The 24,973-nt window shown below is 36.7% G+C and overlaps 1 protein-coding gene across 1 annotated transcript in view; it reads left to right on the forward strand.

The window, feature by feature from the left end:
- The window catches only part of LOC149279542 (receptor-type tyrosine-protein phosphatase mu-like), a 296,024-nt gene that overhangs the window by 82,462 nt on the left and 188,589 nt on the right, over positions 1 to 24,973 (forward strand). The window contains exons 6-7 of the mRNA XM_089501054.1: positions 4,229 to 4,403; positions 11,825 to 12,118. Coding sequence (XP_089357180.1) covers positions 4,229 to 4,403; positions 11,825 to 12,118 — 469 coding nt within the window. The remainder of the gene's footprint in view (positions 1 to 4,228; positions 4,404 to 11,824; positions 12,119 to 24,973) is intronic.

Below are 24,973 nucleotides of genomic sequence, written 5' to 3' on the forward strand. Positions count from 1 at the left end.
AAAAGAATGATTACTTGGGAACATGATTCCTCCAGGCTTGATGTGAATTGAGCCATAGCCAAGTCATTGTTTTGTAAGATGCATGTGTGGTCTAGATTTTTTCCTGATTTCTGTGGTATGGTTTGCATGATGATCTGCCTGTCTAAACCATGCAATTAACTATACAGTTACACTCCACAAAATGATTTTGCCTTAGTATACTGATTGGCATACCTAGGAACTTCCCATGGCAGGTTGCCTGGAGCTCTACCGGAGGGGTGGCTTTGCGAGGTTAAACGTGTGATGGATATATATATATATCTTATAGCATTAAATTGTCTGGGAGTGTGTGTGTGTGTGTGGAGGGGGTGCTAAGCAGGGAGTAATCATGGCTCAACATCCCTCCCCTGCCCCAGAGAAAGAGGAGAGTGACCCGGAGATCTAGAGAAGCCGCACTTCTCCTGGAGAGTTCCTAGGTATCTTGATTGGCGCGCGAACAGTCTGGAGATTGCATGCTCTAGGAATGAGCTATGCTTTTAATAATAAACTGAAAACAGAAATGCCCTGCCCGTTATTGTCTAGTGTAGAGTAATTTTGTTGTAAATTACTTTGTGTTGACTGTGGTTATTTCTTTCCGTATTACAAAAACTTTTTTTTTTGTCTGGATGATTAATGCCAACTTTAGGTCTTAAGGTTACCAAACGTGGAATTTCCATAACAATAACCTCATTAGTTTTACAGCTTGCACAAATTAAAAGACATTGTTCATAACAATCGTGTTTTAATATGTTTAATTAGTGCTTAGTCTTTTCTCCACATACCCTTCCATTTACTAAAATATGGCACGTTCCTTTTCTTTGGACCTAATCATCCAAAGTTGAGCTGTGTGTCATAGTATGAACGGGAAGACTGGAGTTAATCCTTGGTGGAACAATGTGGATCCAGTAATAATAGGATAAAAACTGTAAACTAAAATCAACATAGTCTGTGACAGAGGAGACAGACCTCATTAATCATTTCAATGTCATTTGAAATGGACAAAGAAGGACACTTGTTTTTTAGGGGGTGCTAGAGGTGTGGCAAGGGGGCTCAGCCTTATCAAGACTTTATATATGTGTTTCTGAGCCATCCATAGATGTTTATGTCATTAAATAAGACACTTAGAATAATGCATTTTATTAAAAACATGCCTAGCTTCTAGAAAAGTGGGACCTCAGGGAAACAAGAGGGATCTGGGTCCCAAAGGGGTACTGTCCCTCCTGATCAGAATACTGGTTTGTCATGTTAATAAAATGTAGACAACCAGGGGCATAACAAGGGCCACTGTGTCTAGGGCCAGGGCTGGCCTTAGGGGTGTGCGACCTGTGCAACCGCTCCGCGCCCCTTACTCTCCGTCGCGGTGCCGGCATCTCATGTTGAGCGCCGGACTCTTCCGGCGCTCAACATGAAATGCCGGCACCGCGGCAGAGCGAGAAGACGGATGTCTCCCGCTCTCACCGCAGGACTCCGGCAACAAGGTAAGTGTGTGTGGGGGTGTAGTTTGAAGGGGCAGAGGGGGGTGGTGTAGTTTGAAGGGGCAGAGGGGGGGAAGAGTTTGAAGGGGCAGGGGGGGTGTGTAGTTTGAAGGGGCAGAGGGGGGGTGCAGTTTGAAGGGGCAGAGGGGGAGTGTAGTTTGAAGGGGCGGGGGGGTGTAGTTTGAAGGGGCAGAGAGGGGGGTGTAGTTTGAAGGGGCAGAGGGGGGTGTAGTTTGAAGGGGCAGAGGGGGGTGTAGTTTGAAGGGGCAGAGGGGGGGGTGTAGTTTGAAGGGGCAGAGGAAGGGTAGTTTGAAGGGGCAGAGGGGGGGTAGTTTGAAGGGGCAGAGGGGGGGTAGTTTGAAGGGGCAGAGGGGGGGTAGTTTGAAGGGGCAGAGAGGGGGGGTAGTGAGGGGGGGCGCCAGAGGAGTAGTCCCCACAGGGCGCCACAACGCCTAAGGCCGGCTCTGTCTAGAGCCAGTGATGAGTGCCCACTGTGAGGTCATGTGACCTGCAAATCACCAGTATTGTTAGTATAGGGAACGGAATGTTTGAGTAATATTAATAATAATAATAAATAATAACAATAATAATGTTATTATTAATTATTATTATTATTTAAACATTATTATTAGTAGTAATGGTAAACTGCAATGCCAGAGCGAGTAAAGAATTTGGGGAGAAAATTAAATAAGAAATAATCGAGTATAATTGTTTCCTGAAATAATATTTTTTAGATCTAATGATAGATGGACAGCAAGTTCCAAATATAGTAGTATGTGACAGACACACAACGATTAGTGTAATGTAAAAATAGATAATTTTCTTGTGTGTGTTCAACAGAGAAGGTATGTTTAAGTCATTAACTTGTATTGAATATAAAGCCGCAAAAGACACAAACACATTGAAAACTGCTTCACAGCACTATGTGTATTAACCTCTGTAATGCCGCGGGTGCCGCGGGATCGCTCTTTGGGTAACGTGGGTGGTCCACGTCTCCAGCCACATACCCTGGCAAAGGTGTAGGGACTTACACACCTGAAATGTGGGGTATGCACGCACGTGATGAGCTTCTCCTTAAGGCTGAGGCACGCTATTACAAATAATATTAAAATTTTATGTAATACTCCGTCCCAGCAAGATATGTTAATGTGTGCTCGCAAATTATGTGTTTCTTTACTGTGCATCTCATTTATTTGCATTTCTACACTACAGATGTCACTGTTAAGCTTCAATTCCCTCCATGGGTCTGCTGCCTAAATAGCTGTATCTGTTATGCTAAATAAATATTGTGCTCTTCCATATTCGCTGCAGTTTAATCCAGCTAACTAGGGATTTTTTATTATTATTACATCATATCTGTTTTAACTAGCAGTAAAACGAGTAAAATTATTTGGAAATTCACACAGAGAAACAGCTCATTGTTCTCATAACTCAAGTGAAGTATCTTCGAGTTTTGTGCACAGAGCACATTGTAAGGATTATAAAGCATTTCATTTAATACGTAATTATGCGTGTCAATAACAAAATCTTTGTTTTTGGCTGAGACCTGCTCACACATGTCAACATATCATACCTCCCAGGTGTCCCTCTTTACGTTGGACAGTCCTGCGTTGTGTCATCGCTACCCTTCTAACGCAATACTTAAATTTGTGTTTCTGTGGGAATTTTGTCCATTCATCCAGTAGAGCATTTGTGAGGTCAGGCACTGACCGACTGTTGGACGAGAAGGCCTGTCTCCGTTCTAGTTCATCCCAAAGGTGTTTGCTGGGGTTGAGGTCAGGGCACTGTGTGGCTGGTCAAGTTCTTCCACACCCAGGGCCGGCCCTACAATGGAACAGAGTGGGGGAACTTTTGAAGAGGTGGTACTTTGCTGCCTCAAGCGCTTTTTTTTTTTTTTTTTTTTAGCGGAGGAGAGAGAGGGGCGCCGAGTGGTTTTCGCTTACCAAGTTGTCAGTACCCTCTTGGCGCCCCTCTCCTCTGCGAGCCCTCTAGCTCGGTCTCGGTGCCGGCTTGTACTGCTTGACGTCAATTTCCGGCGCTCAGCATTACAAGCCGGCACCGTGGCAGAGCAGGGAGACTCGCCACAGGACTGTTTAAAGGTAAGTACAAAGGGGGGGGGGGTAATAGGGAGGGTAGATAATGGCGTCGGCAAAGTTTAAAATGCCGCGGCCCCCCCTGGCGTCGTGGGGGGGCGACATTTTAAACTTCGCCCCAGGCGGCATTATGTCTTGGGCCGGCCATTTCTTTATAGACCTTGCTTTGTGCACCAGAGCTCAGTTATGCTGGAATCGAAAAGGGCCTTCAACAAACTGGTACCACAAAATGTAAACCATACCATTGTCCAAAATGTCTTGGTATGCTAAGATTTTCCTTCACTGAAAGTAAGGGGCCTAGCCCAAACTCTGATTTCAGTAATTAAGAGGTGTGTCCCAGTACTTTTGTCCATATAGGGGTGCACAAAGAAAGGTCCATAAAGAATACCAGTAATAAAATCTACTCCACATTAGAGTAGCAACTAAGAACTGCACCATTCCTCTTAATTCTTGTAAGTATGGGCATTGCATTTGAAAACTTTGCCAGCTGGATGTCTGAAAAAAAAATCAGGACAAACATTTTAACAACAATGTAATCAATCAACTATTCTTTTTTCCAGCAACATCTGTTTCAGACATGTGACTGTTCCATACAGAGCAATGGAAATGCAGAAATAAAATGTTCTCTTTTTTTTGTCACAGGGCGCTAACGGAAGGGATGCTTCTTTGAAGGAAATAAAAGTACATAATGCTCGGCGTTTTGCGGCCATGTTTAATGTAGTGAATGCGACAAAAAGAGATGCTGGCAATTATCGTTGCATGATTCGAACTGAAGGAGGAGTTGGAGTATCAAACTATGCAGAACTGGTTGTCAAAGGTACCTAACAATTTAAAATACATTTTATCTTTAGCTCTTTTTTTTTCCTTTCATGATGAGGTTATTTTAGTTGCTTTAAAAACACCCACCTTGAAGTAGCTGTCAGAGTTTACAGGTGCTTCATTTCTCTGCGAAACTCGAGTGTATAAATATGGCAACAGACAAAACAACCCACCATTTTCAGATGAGGTTAGGATATGAATACATTTGTTATAGTTAGGGTTATTTAATATTAATTGTTTGGCTGTGGTTTGCGGATCACTCATAAACCATGGCTTTACAGTGTTTTCCATGGAACAATGTCAATTCAGCTTTCATACCTTCCAAGTGTCCGTCTTTTATGATGGACAGTTCCTCTTTGGGAGTCAGATGTCTCAGTCCCTCTTTTTTAGTAGCTAGAAAAATAGAATTTGATAGCAGATAAGAATGATTTGGTCCATCTAGCCTGCCTGTTATTTCCTGCTTTAAAGACTCAAATCTCAGTCCTTGGTCTTGTCTTAGATTCAGGATAACTTTATGCCCATCTCATGCATACTTAAATTCTCTTACTATGCTAACCTCTAGCGTTTTTCACTTATCTGCCACCCTCTCAGTAAAGTTCAACTTCCTTACATTATCTCTAAGGCTCCGAGCCTCTAGTTTTAGATTATAATCCCTTGTTCTACATGTGAATTCAACTTCCCTCCTGTACTTTTTAAATTTTGTATTTAAATGTTGAAATCACATCTCTTTTCTCTCTCTTCTCTCTCCATACTATAAATATTGAGATCCCTTAGTTCTGATCATTTGTATCCTACAAACCATTTGAGTCCTTTCCTGAACGCTCCCCTGAATGTCAGCATCCTTCTGGAGATGAGAACATTATACACAATATTCTAAGTGAGGTCTGACCAAGATGAGTATGAATCAGAGTGTATCATATTGTTTTAGTCGCAACACTAAGACAATAAGACAGGATATTTTGATCGATGTGTAAGTTAGAGCCATAATTAAAAATCAAGGATAGTTGTTTACCATGTGTCTGAAATATAAGCGTATACACATGTGGATTGATAAAATTATTGCACAGCCAAGTAGTGTGATAGAGAATGAATATATGACATTTCTATGTTTAGTTTTATGAAAATTTCCACTTCGCATCTATTTCTCTGTGCTACTCCACATACCTTTTTAAAGAGGAATTCAAAAACATGACAATTTCCTGTTCATAATCTATTACATGACTAGTTAGATAGTTAGGTGATTTAAAAAGCATAACTAAAAGAGCACCTTGCTTTAGCAAGCATTACAAAATCAGGTATACATTTTGCGTGTGTATAAATATCCTCTAGATAATTAGTCTAGTAATGTCTAGTTTGCTTCACTGAAAACAATAAACAAATACATTTCAGTGAGTTAGTTAATTCATGAGGTTTTATAAAAGCGAAATTAACAAAAAAAAATTACTTAAGATTTCATTAAAAATATCTATGATGTTATTACTTTCATAAGAACCATTGCTATTCCAAGGCTAGTAGTAAAACGTGTCCTTTCTTTGCAAATCATGGTTTTTCTTTGCAAAGATAGATATTTTTATAAACATTTATTTGTTGACTTTGCGTATCAGAAAAATGAACATTCACAAATGGGTTTTGTAATATTTGTGATGACTTGGTTTGACCATGTGGAACATATTAGATGAACTTCTGGTGTTTACGAAAGTGATTTTTTTTGGTTTAGCATTGGGGTGTAGAACTCTACAGGCCAGCATTTTTGGATATCTAATGATTAACAAAACTGACTCATTCAGCAGTGTATCCAAACACAAAGGTTGTCCAGAAATCTTGGTTTATATGCTGTCCAGAAAGCCTGAAATAAGAAGAGGACCCTAGTCTAGAGATACCTGCATTGTTAGATTTATGCTTCCAAACTGTAAGAGCAAAAATGCATCAATGTTAACCCTCCAAGTCCTTTCAGTGTTGGCTAATAAAATTAGGCTTGTGCAAGTGGACCAAAAAGGATCCAGCCCCACTTCGTGTTCTTTTCCTTCTTCTTCTTCCTGCTCTCCACTGCTCCCTGCATTATCCTGGCTTCTTTGGTGTACTTCCCCAATAGGGTGGAGCCTTGTCACACCCCACGGGAACAGCCTCACCCCCATTTGTCTAAATTGGGAATAGGGTGTGTGCCGAGGCTTTTTCCTATTGCCAAAGTACATGAGAGGCCAGGATAATGCGGAGAAGAGCTCTGCCCTATTGTGAACTACTACACAAGGCCAGGATAATGCAGGATAATTTTTTACTGCTTTTCCCATTTACTTTTCGAGGAAAGAACAGCATACTCATTGCCTTATGATTTATCTAGTTGTATTAAGGCTGCAAAAGCCATTGGCACGGTATGGCTTTCATTATTATGGCAGAGATCATTGGAGAGCAGAACAGGATCAGCCAATCACCGTTCTGCTTCATGACGCCATCCCTCAAAATAGCCTATGACTCTTGGCATCCATCAGTAACTCAGTATTTTAATAAACTAGTAGTATTTGTTATTAAGTACTAGTGCTTTACCATGGAGAGACATGCACGCTGTAGAGGACGGTAGCATGTAGATATCATTCTGTCATATCTGAGTCATAACAGACTTATCTTATCTTTTTTTATCCAAAAATATGTAAAAATTTGTACAGCACAGTACAAAATCAGAAATTGAGAAATGTGTTTTATTACTAGTGCCAATACCTACTAGTGCTATTAGCACCATTACTGTATGTTTATTTAAATGTAATATCACAGTATTTGCGAAATTGCACATGACCTGCTATCAAGATGATACAATGAATTTATCACCATGATTAAAAACCTGCTAACCTTAACCTGGCGTGTAACTCTTTCACATTCAACACAACGCTGTTGGATGTTTATATTGTTGTACATCTAATAAAGACAGAGTATGGAATTCGAAAGGCAATGAGATGTGCAGGGTGGCTCTGTTGTAAAGTGTTCCAAATTCAATTTCATGACTGTTTATGAACTGAAAATAATGTGTCTCTTCATCTTTGTCAAAGCGTGATAGCTAGAACAGGATATATGAAATCATCATCTTCATTTTTTTTTTCTTGAACCGGAACGTCTTTTCTTTCTGGTGTTATTAAAAAGCCCGGTGAACAAAAAAAAAAGGAACCAGAAGGGTTGTATTGATTTAACGTGTTTGGAAAAGCATATTAGTCTCCTACATATGGTTCACCGACTAAACTTTTCTAATACTGGCCCAGTCACAGGTGCATTATTAACAAGACAAAGAGCACTCGAATGCTTCCTTCTAAAAAGACATCCGATTATTGCAGAGTTCATCCTATTTATTGAGTTCAGGCAAGGAGAGCCAAGATGTGTTGTGGCTTTTAGAAGAAGAAGGCTTTTGTTATTTAGCTTGGGGCACATGGGCGAAGCCATCAGCAGTAGCGATGACCCATTTCCATTCAAAGCTTAGTTCCTTCTGCTCAAACTTAACTTTGTTGCTTCTGAGAAGAAAAATCTCTCATTCTGCAGCTCAGTCATTTTCATTTTAAGCCTGCAGGAGGATTTCAGATGATATCAGAATCCTGCCTTTTTTTTTAAAAAGCTGTGAAGGCATTTATTGAAATATTGGGTTCTTATGTGTTCTTTGAAATAGTAAGATCTGCAGTATTCTTTGTGTTTTGGAAGGAGACTGACTGCATTTATTCTTTGTGTTTGTTAAAGAACTTGAGTAAGCTCTATTTAGCGATAAAATGTTTTACTTATCACAAACATGAAAAATATTATGACATTAAAAGATAAAGCTTCCGCCTAAGACTGGGGCATGTAAAATCTACAGTTCTCCAAACGCATTAGCAAAATGCCAGTTAAATTGTCCTCTAAATACATTAAAGGACGCTGATTCTTAAGAAATGCTGGTGAAGCTTTGCATTTATAGCAAAATAATATATTATGATATACTCCAGTCAATTATGCTGAAGTTAATGTCTCCATTTTTCTTGTATATGATAACAATTTAATAAACGGCTACAGTTGCAGTTACAAAAATTGTGATAAACGGGCCCCTTAATTCAAACTAAAGGGTTTTATGTGCCTAAATTTTTTTGACAGTAAATCTTCATTTCTTTTAATAATGGCAATTATTAACTCGTTGTTTCTTTTGTCTTGTCTTTCTTACTATTGGATTTTGAATTTTGAAAACTAATATGATCATTTAATTTGTTCTGTATAGTGCAACATAATGATTGAACCCCTTGAATGAGACTATGTATGTAAAAAGTGTGTAGAGCTGCACCAGGAGTAAGTGTAATAAATAGTAAGGGGGTAAAGAAGGGGGGGGGATTTAGTATAGGCTGTTAAAGCACCTAATTGGAGCAGTTCCCAAGTGTCGCTAAAGATAATGCAGATGTGTGGCAGATGTTAGCACCAAACAGATTTTTTTTCAGTTTTTGATACAAAATTGCAGTTTATTAGAAATGCAAGTTATTCAATAAATATAAAATAATTGTAGTTAAAAAGTTGATTGAAATCCACAGGAAATCTTTAACATGTGTGTAAGGCACATTAAAAAAAATAATAATTAAAATAAATAAATAAATAAATATATATATATATATATTATCTGCACTTTTTTGCACTGTTCCCACTGCAGTATAGCTCAAAATCCCTTTTGTGCATTTTTTCACACCAGTGATGTAATGGTGACATCACTGGAATCCCAATACATTGCATTTTTTATATTATTTGTCTTTCTTTATGTTTTAGAAGATAATAAAACTTTTCTTCCCTCTCCTCCTCCTGATAACGTCTGTGCTGATCACACTGGGATCAGCAAGCAAGGCTTTATAGCCCTGCATTCCTGATCACAATATGTGGGATCAGCCAACAGGTTGATCAATAGGAGACCTATAGAAAGACCCTGCAGGTGTTCTCCCCCCCTTGAGTAAACCTCTAGTGGGTGTCAGCACTGACACCTACCAGAAAGGAATGCCGGATTGTGTCATCGGACATTCCTTGTATCGCTGTGAGTGCCGTTACACATGATGTAGCAGAATGGAGATATCCCTGCTGCTGCAACAGTCACTCAGGTACATCCTTATACTGGTATGTCTCAATGGGCTTCTTGGCACATGTTTTAAGGACACGTCCTAAGGGAAAAGAACAGGTTAATATAGACAATATAAGTACACAGAAAATGCAGCTTTAAAATTACAATTTCATTAATTAAAGGGAAATAGTTAATCAAAAACTTTTATCACCCATGTGAGAAAATAATTAACCCCTAAACCTAATAACCCAACTGTGCTTGAGGTTAAGGTCACAAACTGACTTACTTTTTCAAATAGGGCCAGGTAGGGTTGGATAGGTTTTTTCCTTCCATACAAGAAATCATAATTTACAAACTATACTTTGTCTTTACTCGAGTTGTCTTTGTCTAATATTAAACTTAGTTTGATGATCTGAAACATTTAAGTATAACAAATAGGCAAGAATAGAAGAAATCGGGAAGGCAAATACTTTTTCACAGCACTGTATGTATCTATTTCGTGTACAGGAGCCTGATGAATATATGTCATGATGGTCCTTGGATGATACCAGCAGAACATTTCCAGATTTATAGTCTGCATAACATAATATACTTATTTTAATTATACTATGCAGAATATAAATCTGTAAATCATGAATACTCACATTTTGCACTAATAGAACTTCCTTTGAAACAGTAAGTTAATGGCAAATTTAAAAAGGTATATCCTGATACCGCTGTTACAGTATGGAAGAATGAAAATGAACAATATACAAAACTGACAAAATGATGAACAGACGTTAAGGCATACTGGTACAGAAAGAGAAGAGGGAGCTATTCTTGTAGACTAAAAACCTATTTCTGTTACAATCTTTTCACCTGACGGGAAATCAAATCATAATATAGAATTTGAGTATATCACATAATAAGTTATAGTTGTAAAATTGTTTCTTTTTACGGTTTGTTAATTGAAATTAGTGAAATATGATTTATATAAATCACATTACAGTATTATAGTATATTAAAAGATGTCATAATAAGGTCACTCTATGACCTTAAATTCAATCTTGTGTGACACTTTATTTGTAGACTTTCAAAATATATAAATATAGACACGCATCATCTTCGATCTACTTATCTAGCCACCCTTCCATCATAGAGCTCTGGGTATGTGAGGATATGTACATAATTTGTGTTATATTGGTGAAATGCAGTTTGGATAAGATTTCTGTTTGCTATGTATTTTATTCCATGAACTGTCAGCTTCTCTGGGCTCTTTCAGGATAACATTGTCCCTCGCTGTTAGCTGTAAGTTTATACAAATGGCCCAAGGGATTACACCAAGACTTTACAAAATGAATTCTAACTTCTCCCAGTACTATCACTAATCAGTGTATCTAGTAACCTCTTTGACCTTGTTCTTTCTCTAATATTGTAGCTCAACCGAGCTAAATTAAGAGGGGAGACTTGAAAGTAATTAACAGTGCTTCCAGCATGGCTTCACAACTGCCTTAGGGTTTTCTAGGAACGCATTGAATCACGTCCTGGTTCAAGAAATAGCTTAATCACCTAAATTGATGTTAAATGATTTCTAGTTGAGTACAACACATGGTTCTTGCATATAAATTCAATCACTACAAGAAAACAGCCAAGTACTAACAAGCATTCACATTAGGGATGTCTAGTGGCAGGACTATTAATTATTGTGAAATCCAATATTCGGTCAGGTATAAAATCAATAAAATAATATTTAAAGGCAGTGATGTTTTTATAATTAGCTATTCCTTTTTTTCAAGAAGGGTTTCAAACAAGGTGCGTCGGAATACTTATTACATGACCTCATATAGAGTGCAATGCTTGGGGAAAGCTTGCAGCATAAAGATTAATATTGCTAGGCATAAGGTGGTTGCGGCTCATTTACCCCTAATTAAACTGCTTGTTGTAACTTACTGCCTGTGTTCTGGTGATACATAGTTTGACAAGTGACTGATTGTGTAGATGTTTATAAAGGGTGTGACATCAGGTGACTATTTTACCTTAATTTTCCATTAAGACACAACATTTTCCCAAAATCATATATAACCTTACGGAGTAAATGCCAATAAGTGTGTAGTATACAATAAGGTTTTATTTATCATATCCATATATTTAATTTATCGTTTGCTTATACAGATTCTACCATGGCTGCCTTCAGGCCCACTGTTGTCCTTCTAATATGTTGCATCATTGTGCTTGTGTTGTAGTTTCCCCAGTAAGAAAATGTAAAATATATTTTATTTCTATATTTAACTTAACATTGTTGAAATAATTTATCTGCTACAACTGTTAAAATATAACTCAGTGCTTATTTATTAGTGACACGTTCTTATTAGTTCCTACGTTAATACAATGTATTTCTGTTTCAGAACCTCCTGTTCCCATTGCACCACCCCAACTCTCATCCGTAGGAGCAACCTATTTGTGGATACAGCTCAACGCAAATTCAATCAATGGTGATGGGCCCATCATTCAAAGAGAGGTAGAATATCGTACCACAAGTGGAAGCTGGTGTGACATTCAGCTAGTGGACTCTTCTAGCTACAAGATAGGACATTTGGATCCTGATACAGAATATGAAATAAGTGTCCTCTTATCGAGGCCAGGAGAAGGAGGAACCGGATCTCCAGGCCCAGCATTGAGGACTAGAACTAAATGTGCTGGTGAGTAAAGTAAAAACACCATATCCGTGGCAAGTCTTATGGAAGTTTGTAATAGTTATGTGACACTTAGTCAAATGTCCATCACAAGGTACGTTGTTGTCTACCTCTTGTCAACCCTCCCAGTGTTGAATAAGTACAATTAGAGCTGGTGGTGGATTGCAAGTGTTGTAGTTCAGGACTGAGCTTAAGATACACAAGTTAACACCTACCACAACTGTATAACAATTTAGGCTGATAAAATCAAAATTCAAAAAGGAAACCTTTAACACAATCAAGTTAAGAGAAGAGTTGTAAATGAAATCACTCCTTGGTCATAGTTTACAATAATTAATGATGGCGTTTTAAACATCAGCAAAATGAGCATTGTACAGAATATTCCAAACTGTATTGCATACCACTTATTATAAACCTGCATTACGGGAACAAGGGAGGTGGGAGGAAGCCAAAAAAAGGATAAATGCCCTGATGGTTTACAGGAAGAAACCGCCATAGCAAAAAGGAAAAAAAAAAAAGAAAAAACCTCAGTGATCTTAAATCAAAGCCTTTTTACTGTGTTTTACTTTTTAGAACAGAAAAGTGATGCAGGTGAGTTCTGCTCAGACCACTTCCAAGCCTTCAGCGGTGGCTTCAAGAATACACTCTATGAGATCTCTTCCAGCCCCACACTTATAATGACCCCATAAGAAGGCATTAAAGGGAACACAAAAAGGATCTAGTTTTGGATGATTTCTCAAATCCTGCAAATGTGTGTCGCATTGAAAACAATGAGAACAAAAAAGCATAATAATAATACATTGCATTCATCAGATCTAATGAGCCAGAGGTGTCTAAAATGTGCTTTCTGGCTGCCCATGGCACACTTTCCTTTTGTCGCCCTCTTGTGTACAATATCAGGAGCACACCATTTTCAGCTAATGTGTTAAGGGCATACATGCGAGATTAATGCTAACCATTCTGTTCTAATTAATTATGCTTTAATAACACTGCTTTATGGCTAATGCTGCATAGATCTATTGAGGAAAAATACCAAACTCATTTTTAGTGTTATGAAAAACAGTTTCAAACACAATTTGCATACAAATCATTTGTACCAAAAGTAATTAGTTTCATACTAAGTATGTACAATTGTGTGAGTTTGCATATTTCATAAAGACGAAGTACAAGATATGTGAGTAAATAACTGGGATTTAAATAGACCTATTGTGGCTATAAATGGACAGAGTAAGGAGTAAGAATAGTTAGCACTAAGTGTGGAATAGGAGGCCTGGTATCTCCTGTAGTTCATGAGGCCTACAATGCAACCCTTTATGAGTTTCCAGATATAATAATTTATTTATAATTTATTTTGAAGTCTGTTTTAGAACTGCTCTATACAGACAACTGTGGAAAAAACAGGAATAGACGAGTAATGCTGTAATATTCGCAAATAAGGATATTCTAGCGCCAAGAGTACTATATAATACATTTTAACTACATCAATACAGAAGAATAGCTTGCTTCTCTGTGTGCATAATTAGTGAGTATACAGTATATGTAACACTTTGACAAGTGAATTACATCAGACTAAAAATATATAGGGATGGGCATTTAATTTTTTAAATAACGATTATAAACATTAGATATTTTAAAGAGGTGCTTTAACAATTCAGTTAATGTCTAATGATCACGAGTGTAAGGTAGATGTAAATCATGTGTTTTTGTTTTTCAAATACCGATAATGTAAAACAAATCACTTTTGTTTTCTGTCATGTAGTATGTGAGAGTTGCCATCATCTTGAACAGGTTCCTAGTCCTTAGATACTTGAGGTAGTAGCATTGGATCTGCACAGCTGGAAGAAATCTTTAGTGCTAAATGTACATGCATAGTCTGCTAAAACAATACAGGTTTACTCCATAATATTTCACAACTTCCTACCTGACAACATAATTCCAGTGAAGTCTTCATTGGCACATCTTGGGAAATTGGGTGAAATCTGTATGAAATGCCCGGACTATACCTAGAATTTTAGCAATGTTTTATGAGCCGTTTATCTTTACATGATTGGGAGCTCTTTTGAATCTGTACCAGCATGTCTCATGTTTGTATATATATATGGTTCTTGTATCCTCTGCTTATAGTACCAATGCTGCGTAATCTGCTGTTTCTCTATCAAGAAAATGTAACAGCAGTATAGTAATAGAATTAAGGATGTAACGATAAGAATAAGCTTTAATATGAATGCGTGCCAAGCACCACTTATTGTCAAATATGGATCTCTTTTCTTTTTTACAAGTCTAATGTCAAATGGCTATCTCTAATGGACAACCATCTCCAACATCGTGCCATTAAGTAATATATATTTCAATGTAGATGTCATCAATTCAGCTAAATCTACGTATATGTCAGTAGGTGGCAGTTATCATTACACGGGTGTTAGTAATAGCCAGAACTAATAGACTTAGCAGAATTGTAATTAACACTCTTGCTGCCAAGCTAGTATATAAAACAATTCTTTTAATGCTACTCTGTGATGGTAGGGCGTTTAATGCCATCCGTACATCCTTGGAATGTATTGTCATACATGTAATAACCTCCTAAATGCTTGAATGCTATGAAAGGGCCACATACAAGGTTAGGTAGCACGAGGCTCCCTAGTTGCTTAGAAATACATAATATTATCTACAGGGAGTCATGTTACTTTTATTGCAGGAAATCATGTAAATGTATGCATATTATCAACTATTATAATAAAAAAATAATTATCTTGTATTATGGTCTTCTACTTTAATTGTGCCAGTTATTAAATTTGAAGCGGCCATCATAAATACTAAATGAGACTATAAGAGGTGTCCCACACTGTGTGCTAGTGACATACAGTGATAAACATTTGCCTTTAAATGAGAACTGACAGTGAATGAAGAAATGCCATATATATTTTTAATACTGCATGTTTAAGATTTGCGCTTTATAAGCAATACTAATGTCCCATGCGATTTCTTCTATTACATTATATTTATTCATATGTTCATATATATACATTCTGTAGTGATGTAAGTCTGATAATTAACAATACCATTAAGATTAACACTGTTTTGAATTAACAACAATCTCGGAACAGAGAGTCCCGGATTTACCTCCATGTCATGGAAACCACACAGTAACCTCACAGCTTGCAATGTTTGCAAATTGCATTGAAGATGGGCTTAGGCTTCCCACAGGATAAGTGAGGCGTGTGTGTCTGGGTGTATGCGTTAGTATGAATGTCTGGGTGCGTGTTAGTGTAAATGGGTGTATGTGTGAGTGTCACTGTCTAGGTGGGTGTTAGTGTAAGTGTCTCATGTCCCTCTCGCCTTTCACTTATCTTTCATTATTTTTTGTCTCCTTTCTGCGTGAAGGTGTTTTTGTTCTAAATTATAAAACCATGCCCTGGTCACACTCCCTGCAGCAACCCTTCAACTATTGTCCATGAAATGGCTCGGTAAAAGGTGACATTATGTGAGACTGGTACAGACTCTACCAGAGTGGGGCAATTGCTCCAGGCCCCCAAGCTTTTTTTTTTAAAGCGGAGGAGAGAGAGGGGCGCCGAGTGGTTTTTCGCTTACCCGATCGGTGCCCCTCTCTCTCCTCTGCGAGCCCTCCAGCTCGGTCTCGGACGTCATTTCCGGCGCTTATCATTACAAGCCGGCACCGAGACCGAGCAGGGAGACTCACCGCAGGACTGCTGAAAGGTACAAAAGAGGGGGGGGGGGGGTAGGAAGGGTAGATAATGGGGGGGGGGGCGGCACTTTAAACTTCGCCCCAGGCGGCATTATGCCTTGGGCCGGCCCTGCTCTACCCCCACTTATGCCTACATCGGTATACAATGATACTAATACCTTGGAAAATCTGATGTATTAGAAATAATGGTTTTGTAGTACTGGTCTACGGGCAAAAAACATGTGTCTCATTAAATACATCCTTTATACCATGTCTATGTTTATCCTTCCCTCCTCCTATTTTCTGCCTTTTTGCAGAGGCTGCTGTCACAAAGCCAAGTCCCCTGTGTCCAGTTAAAGGACAAATATGTCATATGGGCTGAAATGTACCCTGATGGGTCACTGTGGACTTTCCTTGGCCATAGCACTAAAATATCATTTTTACCTTAAAAATCCTTCCAAGATGTTATATTCTGTATAAAGTATTTCAAGGGTAATAAGGATTAGGAGTGCTTCCCAGTTTTTATTGTAATATATTATCAGACAGTGTCATTTGCTAGAGATGTTGAGCTGCGGCATCTTTAATTGGTGGTTTGGAGACTTCAAACAACATGCTAATCACCGGCTAATGGGGTTAGTGGATTCTGATAAAGTAATGACAAACCAATTAGGGAAGGTAGGAGTAAAATACTGCCATTCTCAAATGTGATTCTTTCAATTAACAACAGGACACGATTTAAAGGAAGAGTCACTGCACCTGTTTAATGACAGTGATAATTGTAAGCTACAGACCCGGAAATTGTGAGCCCTGGCAAGCCTCCCTGTGATTTCAGATCCGAATGGTTAGATGTTCAGCAATGTGTTAAAGCTTAGTATTTAATTCACTTATGGGGATCAGTCGCTGTAACAGAGGATGTGTGTGACATGCATATATTCCATGTTTCTTATAGAAGATGCCTACGAGCAATGCTTTCTTCATGGTGACGGAAGAATCTCTCATAATTATGGCAAGCAATTGTTTTACATGCGTCCTTACTAAAGAGATGGCTTTATCTACTTAATGCAGCAATGCATACTCATTGGATGCACTTTAATACAAAAACACATAAAACATGAAACATAACTGCACATTTAAAATGTGTGCCTAGGTTATTAGCTGTAACTTTTTTAGTGCTTTATAGTGGTGGAGGGCAGCCCTTATTAAGATGTTGGAAAGACACCTGGCATTCAGTTGGTTAACACTGACCAGTTACTTAGTGTTACCAGTGCCGAGCTATAGCTCATACAAACATGATTTGTACCCTTTGTGCGCTTGTTTTGTACTTGTATTTTATAACACCCTTCTTAGTAAAGGTATGTTGAATTTATAGAAACTGACATCAATATAGTGTGGAGATAACAAATCCCAAAAATATTTAGTATGGGGTATTCTGACTTTGTACCAAATATGAGGTTTTAAATAATAATTATAAGGGAGCCACATCCTACAAATAGCTTTGTTTCCATAGATCATACTATATTTCTGAACAATATTTTGCATTGTCACTGATGTGTTAGAAAATGCTTCATGAAAAATCTACGTGCTACATTTGAAGGTAGGTGTCTTCTAGAACTACAGCTCCAATGATCCTCTGTGAGTCTAAGGCTAGGTAAGGGGATCATGGGAATTTTGGCTCAACGTCAGATGAGGAAGCTGCCTGCGAGCTACTCCTGGTACTATACTTCATACACATTATCTCAAGGAACCTCTTAACACTGTAAAGTTCAATTATCCAGTTCCTTATCTCATTGACGTTGAATATGGGTTGATTAAGTATAATCAACACAGCTGCATATATATTGCATCCATCTAACCCTGTACACACTTGTCTAAGGTAATAAATCACACCAAGTGTCTGCATAACTTTAAGAATGACCTTGGGTATGAACTTCTTTAGTACCACAAATTCAAGTACTTAGTAGCATTTTTCATTATACACTTCAGACTTTCTGCCAGCGTGTATATCACCAACACGAGAAATGGAGCCAAACAGGGAAGAGAAATATATTGGTCCTGTAATCATTCCTCAGCTTCAACAATCAATAACTAGCTTCTTGCCCTGAAAACACAGTCATGCAGATACTTGTGCTGCTAATCGAATAGACAAAAGGGATGGAAGATAAAAGACGAGAGCTGTCTCTTGTACTATTATGTATTAGTTTTATTTCTAAAAAAGAAAAATTGTAGAACGGGAGCTACAAGCGATGTTTCCATCTGTACGTTGAAGAGTAAATTTATGATCTGAGCAGCAGTATTATGGCTTTCCCATGTATAGGCAGTCATTTTAGAAAAACAGTTATTTTAAATGTGACATTGATGCAACCTTTTTATAAGTTCAGAATAAAAACAGACAGCAGAAATTCAGGAATATGATTTGTATATTGTATTTTGTCTGTGACAAAGTTCTGGAAGACATTTGTGACAATAAAATGTCTTATTAACACATGAATACAAAGTTAGCACATAAATACAAAAATATTTAGAGCACACCATCTTCATTTCTAGAACTCTTACTAGATACTGCATGGCCTGGATTCAATGCTGAGGATACATCTGGTACACATTATTGAATAGAAACCAGTGCATACATTTATTTTAGCTGTTTTTTTTTTAATTTATCCTATTGTAATCAATGCAAGAATTTCTTCTCAATTACTTCTGATAGATTTATCATAACCTTGGAATCTGACCCCATAAGTGAATTGGCTGCATTGTAATTCTGAACAAGTTCAATAGAGCACAGAAGGATACGCAGTCAAGGTTATGTTTTTACTGCAATCAGAAATGAGCATGACTGGACACCATATAATAAATCGAGTAAAGATAAAACATAACTTTTAATTAGCTCACTAAAAGGGCCGGTATGCCTATAGAATCGCTAGAGAATTTCATCAATACTTGTGTTGCATACATTACATAAATAAAAAGCACCCTGGTACGTAGTAGACACTTTCTACAATCATTATTGTAACAAATGTGCCTGCCGTGCATCCGAAAAAGAAACACCCAATTACAATGCATGAGTTTAAAAAAAGAAGAAAATCATTTTGATATCTGGTCACTTTTTTGGCTAAGATGTATAGTTGTACCGTGTTAGCCATAGAAAGAGAGAAAGCTAATTTGGTAAATTTATAATGGATTGCAAGCTTTCGAGACTAGCTAGGTCTCTTCATTAGGCTTATTATACCCTGAAGTAGTTAATGAGTTGTATTTCCCCCTGTGAATCCAGTTTTGTTATAGTTATGTTTTGGATGACATCCTTATAAACAGCTTACACTTTAACTAGGAAATTACATTTAAGGCAAACGCTGGATCACATCACATGATATAACTGAAAAAAAAAACTTAAAACACTTGGTAAATATATTATATATGTAGTAGCATATTCATGTACATTACATCATGAAAGTTACAGTACAAAATATGCGAAAGGCTTTTTTAACCTGTGAATTCACTAATCAAATAGCCTAAAATCCCTGAAAATGAACGTCCTCTAACATCGACAAACAGAACGTACCTGTTAGATTACTTATTCCTGTTTGTTCTGATCATGTTTATGGTTATTATTGTTTTTGTTCTATTGTTTACTTTTAGTAAATCTGTATACTGTTTCTGGACTTGGCTCCCCAGGACACACTTGAGAAAGAGATAAATCTCAACATATTCCTCCTGGTAAAATACTTTCTAAATAAAATAGACACAATAGCTCCTTTTAATAAAAAAAAACCAAAAAAAACTGAATCTCATATAGATCTGAGCTTACTGCCCCAATCACTGTAGATATGTAAGATATTTTGCTTTTCCTGTAGAACACAAAATTAGTAATTTGGTAATACATTGAATTAACTGGCTAGTAAGAGATAGACCTGGATTACAAATAAAAAAATTACTTATTTTCAGCCTTTTTCCCAACTGGATTACCACAATAAAAGGTATAGGCCCCGTTCACTTGCATAGCAAAAAGCTATTTATTGCTGATCTCTCACACTGAAAACTTTTCAACACTCACATTTATGATTAGGGGACTATTAATCACGTCAGGATTTCTTTAGCAATGCACGTTAAAAATTGGTTTATGGGATAAACATTACAATTTAGCTTTGAGGCTTTTAATGAAGTTGAAACAGCTAAAGAAATGTCATCATGTTTATAACAATGTGTATTTTATTCATAATTTATAAGGCTATTGGTACATATTGGTATGTAGAGTTATCATGTGAAAACAAACAAAATAACAATTTACCAAAGAAAATAAAGCAATTCAACTAATGTTATTAAAATACATAATTTCTTTGCAAGTAATATACTTATTTAATTTGGTTCTTATTCCTTCATTTTCATTAGCTTGTGCTATTTTATTTTATTCATGAATCAATTAACCAAATCAGGCTTCCATCTAGAAGCATAAATGTTCTGCAAAAGAATTCTTAATAGATTATTGATTTCTTTAGCATTCTTAGAATTAAACATGGTTTCATTATTAACACCACAAGCACGAGGAGAATAAACATGGGATTAAAACCTCAGAAATAGAAATTTTAGTGTATACTTTCACGGGGGGGGGGGGGGTTTAAACTGATGTTTCATGGTTTTCAAATACGTTAGCAAGCCTATTGAGTGCATAAGCAGGCAACTATGACCGGCCACCGTAGTCCTAATTGTAAGCATTTGGTCCTGGCTGGCACTAATATTTGCCTAGCTGTTAATATCAAGCACATAATGCCACACTGTTAAACTTGAAATAGGTCTTATTGAAACAATGTGCACAATAACTTACTCTTTGACGTAAATCTAATACTAATATATTAAAATATATTAAATGTAAGGGATATCATTTCCTGATTCTGTTAACTGCCACCTTCTCAAACCTACTTTGTTCTATCATCAATCTCATTGAAAATTTCCATTTTAGTCATCATATAGAACTTTTTATTTAATTTTATTTGTCCACTTGTGTTTCTACCCTCCCCAAATACCTCCCTTACTGATGCTTTATGAATATTACCCCAGCTAAGGAATGAGCCATATCCAAAACCGCCTACTGTTCTACCTGACTCCCTCAAGTTTGTATTTTATTATGAGGATAGAATTACTAAGAGGTAAGGAAATGGAAGAGCTCAGTTGAAAAGTTATATATTATTTTTGCTTCTTTAAAATAGTTCAAAACTATTTTTTTTTTTAAATGTACTTTGGATAAATTGATCTTAAAGATAAGCTTATGGAAAATATCAAGTCCTTCCAGACATATTATTTTCTGAGATCTTGAGAGTGTTTTATTGCATATTATCTCATTTTACAAGGCATGTAAGATCAAACTTGTTCATATAGTTACATTACAATCTGCCCATCTTAGTCAACATGGTTACAGAGGAGTCTGGATTTACAGTCCTTTGAAAGATAATGTATATATCATGCTATTCTTTACATTTGCATCATTGCGACTTCTGATGTGATTTTATAAAAGTTAACTTCATAGGCATGCACAGTGTTAGCTGTATTCTTTTCACGCCAGTATAGTATTTGACTTATTCATTTTCCAAGTCTTTTGCTCATGGAATTCATAGAATATTTGTACAGCACACCTGTCCTCATTGGAGTCATGTATATGTTTTAATTGAACGCATTAATACGTTTCCTTCCAATTTAAAGACAAGAAATGTGACCCTTATAATCTAACAGTGCAGTGTACTGATATAATCATATTATGGTTGATTTGGTGGATAGAGAAATCAACTTTTTAGATGCTAGCCATCTACAACCAAGGACGAGGCAACAACTAAATTTTGCCTGACATGACACCACTCACCAAAATTACAAGCGACATTTGGAGAAATGACTAATTTCCGTCTCCTGTAGCCTGCTGCCTTCTCCTTGTTCCACTTTTCCTAGTTAATTAAATATCTTCTAAGTGTAAAATTACCACAAATGATTTCAACAAGGAGAAAACTGCAAAAAGTTTGATCTGTTCCCCCTGTAGTGTTTAATTTTATAGAGTGACCTTATTCTTTATTATAACTGGCATGTTTGACCAAGCGCATGACAAAAAAAAAAAATTTCCTCTGACCCGCGCATCATTAGCAATGCTGCACAGTGACAACTGTTTAAAATGGTACTACAATTACATTTCCATTAGAAAACTTGTGTCGTTCTTTGACAAATGAAATGTTCAATTGTTAAGAATCTCATTTTAAGGAAACCGCAGAGCTATAATTTCTGTCTGATGACCTATCAGTAAAATGCTTTTTTGCCTTCAAGAAAACATTTAGCTTTTTAAAGAGGTTGTAACATTTTAGAACACACCATTGATTACCATGCAGGGTGAAATCAAGGGCTCTTCAAAAAGGGAACACATTAAAGAAATACAAAGATATACGTATGAAGACGTTTATCACTCTGTAAGGAGTGTCTTGTGGATATATAAAATATAAATTGTATTATTGGTGCACAGTGGGAAGTGAACAACTAGACATGTTATAATGTCTGCCAGTGAGTACAAGAACACACCATATGGAAGGATGGGTAAATGTAAAACGAAACAGCTGGACACGGTCAGTATATTGGCTCTGAATCTAGGTAGTTCTTTATTCACTAAAAGGAGAGTTTGTTGGGGAGCTGCAGTATAAATAGTCAATTCCTTGGACATACACGGAACTCACTGAGTTTGAGCCCTATAAAAGCCTATACAGGCGAGTCTGGTACACAGATCTTCGGTTAAAAGACAGAAATAAAACATTTAAAAGTCCTTGTTACATCTACAGCATCCCATACTTTACAGAAACCATAAAGCACTTGCAAAGCTAAACAAATGGAAAAATCTTTGTAGGAAGCTTGAATGGCGTACCTCAGTTGATATTTGATTTTTCCCTTTCTCCCTTGACTATTTCAAAAGCCACACAGACTTCCATTAGCTTTCAAACAGCGGTCTTGTATTTGCTTTTAATTGGCTGATTATTATTGATCACCAGCGGCATTAATGGCTTTTTGTCTGACTTGCCAATCACCTCTATTCTCCGCATTTTTTTTTCTACATACTTAAAACGCAAAACAATTAGCTCAATCTGACTAGCAGTAATGTTGAATATTTGCAGTTATTTCTATTCCAGAAGTATGGCATTATATAAGTATTCTATGAACATTTCATGGTTCTTAAAAGAGATTGACACATGTTTACATGGAAAGGTTAAGTTATATTCATAATTGATAGTCCATTGACCTGCTGCCAACTGAAACTAGTAGTTTTCGGTTATAAGAAAAATATAGAAAATCCTTTTTCATTTTTGAAGGACAGTAATTCCTCCCAGCCTGTTCCTTAGCTGCTTTTATTCTTCCTTCCTTTTACTTTTTCAGGTAAGGTGCGAGGATGAGATGCATGAATTACCCACAGAGCCCACAATTAATGAGGCCTATTTACACATCAGTGGAATATATTTCTATTAAATATTTTGCAGATTAAGAAATCTTTACATCTGGCATATACTTTATGTTACTTTTTTTTTTACCATAATCATTTATTTCTGGTCAGAACTCATATGTGATGCACTACTTATGTCATATATTGTAACATGCTGCAGTACATAATGGCACTATTTGAATTTAATAATAATACATTAATTATTGCTTCTCCTGAGATAATGTATACCAGAAAGCTCATTTTTTTCTCTTACCTTTTTAACATGTTTTATAGTATTTTATTGACTCACTGGGCCCAAAGGTAACCAAACATAAAAACAGACTGGTTATTCTGAAAGAATCTTATTTAAAAAAAACTATTTCTGTTGTGTTCTAGCATAAGGTTACAACATAAGAGCAAAATGGTCAAAAGGTTTGTAAAACTACCCTTTTAATACCATTTTAATTCATATATGAAGCTCTGTTTTATTTTTTTCTCTTCGGTAATCGTGAGTGTACTATAAAACATTGATCTATTATTATTTTTAATTATTATATGTTTACAGATATCCAGGACGTGTTTGACATAGATTCATGTATTTGCTTTTGCAAGTTGTTTAACATTCTTTGAGGTGTTTCTATTTAAACTGTCAGCGGCAAAATTAATTTAGATTATAGCTATTTCTTCTATGGAAAGTTATAATCTAGCTAGCTATTTTAATTTGCACAGAGCTGATTTATTACGACAAGGTAATTAGCATTGTATAGTGCTATTTTGCTCTGGGTTATGCCTATTCCTTTGCTAAATTATATATTTTTTATTAGTTTGAAAATGAAATATTAAAAGTTTGCCAGGCAGAACGATGTATAAAGACCAGTAATGTAAAATAAGATTGTGAACAATAATATAACACAAGCCATAAAAACATTCATATTTCATAAACGTGTTTTCCATGAGCATAAATTGTCTTTGGAAGCAAGAATTATATTGCAAGTCATTAAGCGCATTAATAATTAATATTTGTGGGATGATAACTGTAAATATATGCATATGGTATAAAGTAATAAATATCTTTTATGAACCCACAATTGCATTACAGTGGAATTTCCGACAACTTTCTGACAAAATGGAAAGTGAGGAATCATATAATTAGCTTATTATCATAAGGGTTGGCAAGGTTCAGGTGGAAGGGCTGTTTAGTAGCTAAGTTATATGACCTAGAACACTAAGGATGCCCTTGACTGGATCTAACATAGCCATACTGTGTAAGGGTAGCTTTATAACAACCTAACTGGGACTTCAGTTTCAGTTATTTTATTATTTTATTATTTCCTCTGTTTTTTCTAGTGTAGTATGGCTTGAGATCCCTTTGCAGAGCTCTCATACATTTTGAATGCCAGTGATGTCATGGTGACATCACTGGACTCCCCATTAATTATATTTCTTTTTTATTTATTTAATTTTTCCCTTTATTTTCTTTTTAATTTTTTGAAAGGCAGAGAAACTATCTCCCTCTCCTCCTCCTGATCTGCCTGTGCTGATCCACAGGGCTCTAATGGGTGTGATCTCCCAGCAGGGGGAACAATTGGAGATCCCTGTGGGGTCTAGAAAGACCCTGCTGAGTCTCTCTTGTCCTCTGGGGACCTTCTGGTGAGCGTCAGCACTGAACACACATTCTTTGTACAAGTAGGAGGAATAAGTACCAGCAATTTTGTTGTATCTGCAATATGGAGTTTACCTGTTTTTCTTA

The sequence above is a fragment of the Sceloporus occidentalis genome, unplaced genomic scaffold (genome assembly GCF_023333645.1).
Source record: "Sceloporus occidentalis isolate IW3139 unplaced genomic scaffold, rSceOcc1.0.p SCAF_162, whole genome shotgun sequence".
Taxonomy (NCBI): domain Eukaryota; kingdom Metazoa; phylum Chordata; class Lepidosauria; order Squamata; family Phrynosomatidae; genus Sceloporus; species Sceloporus occidentalis.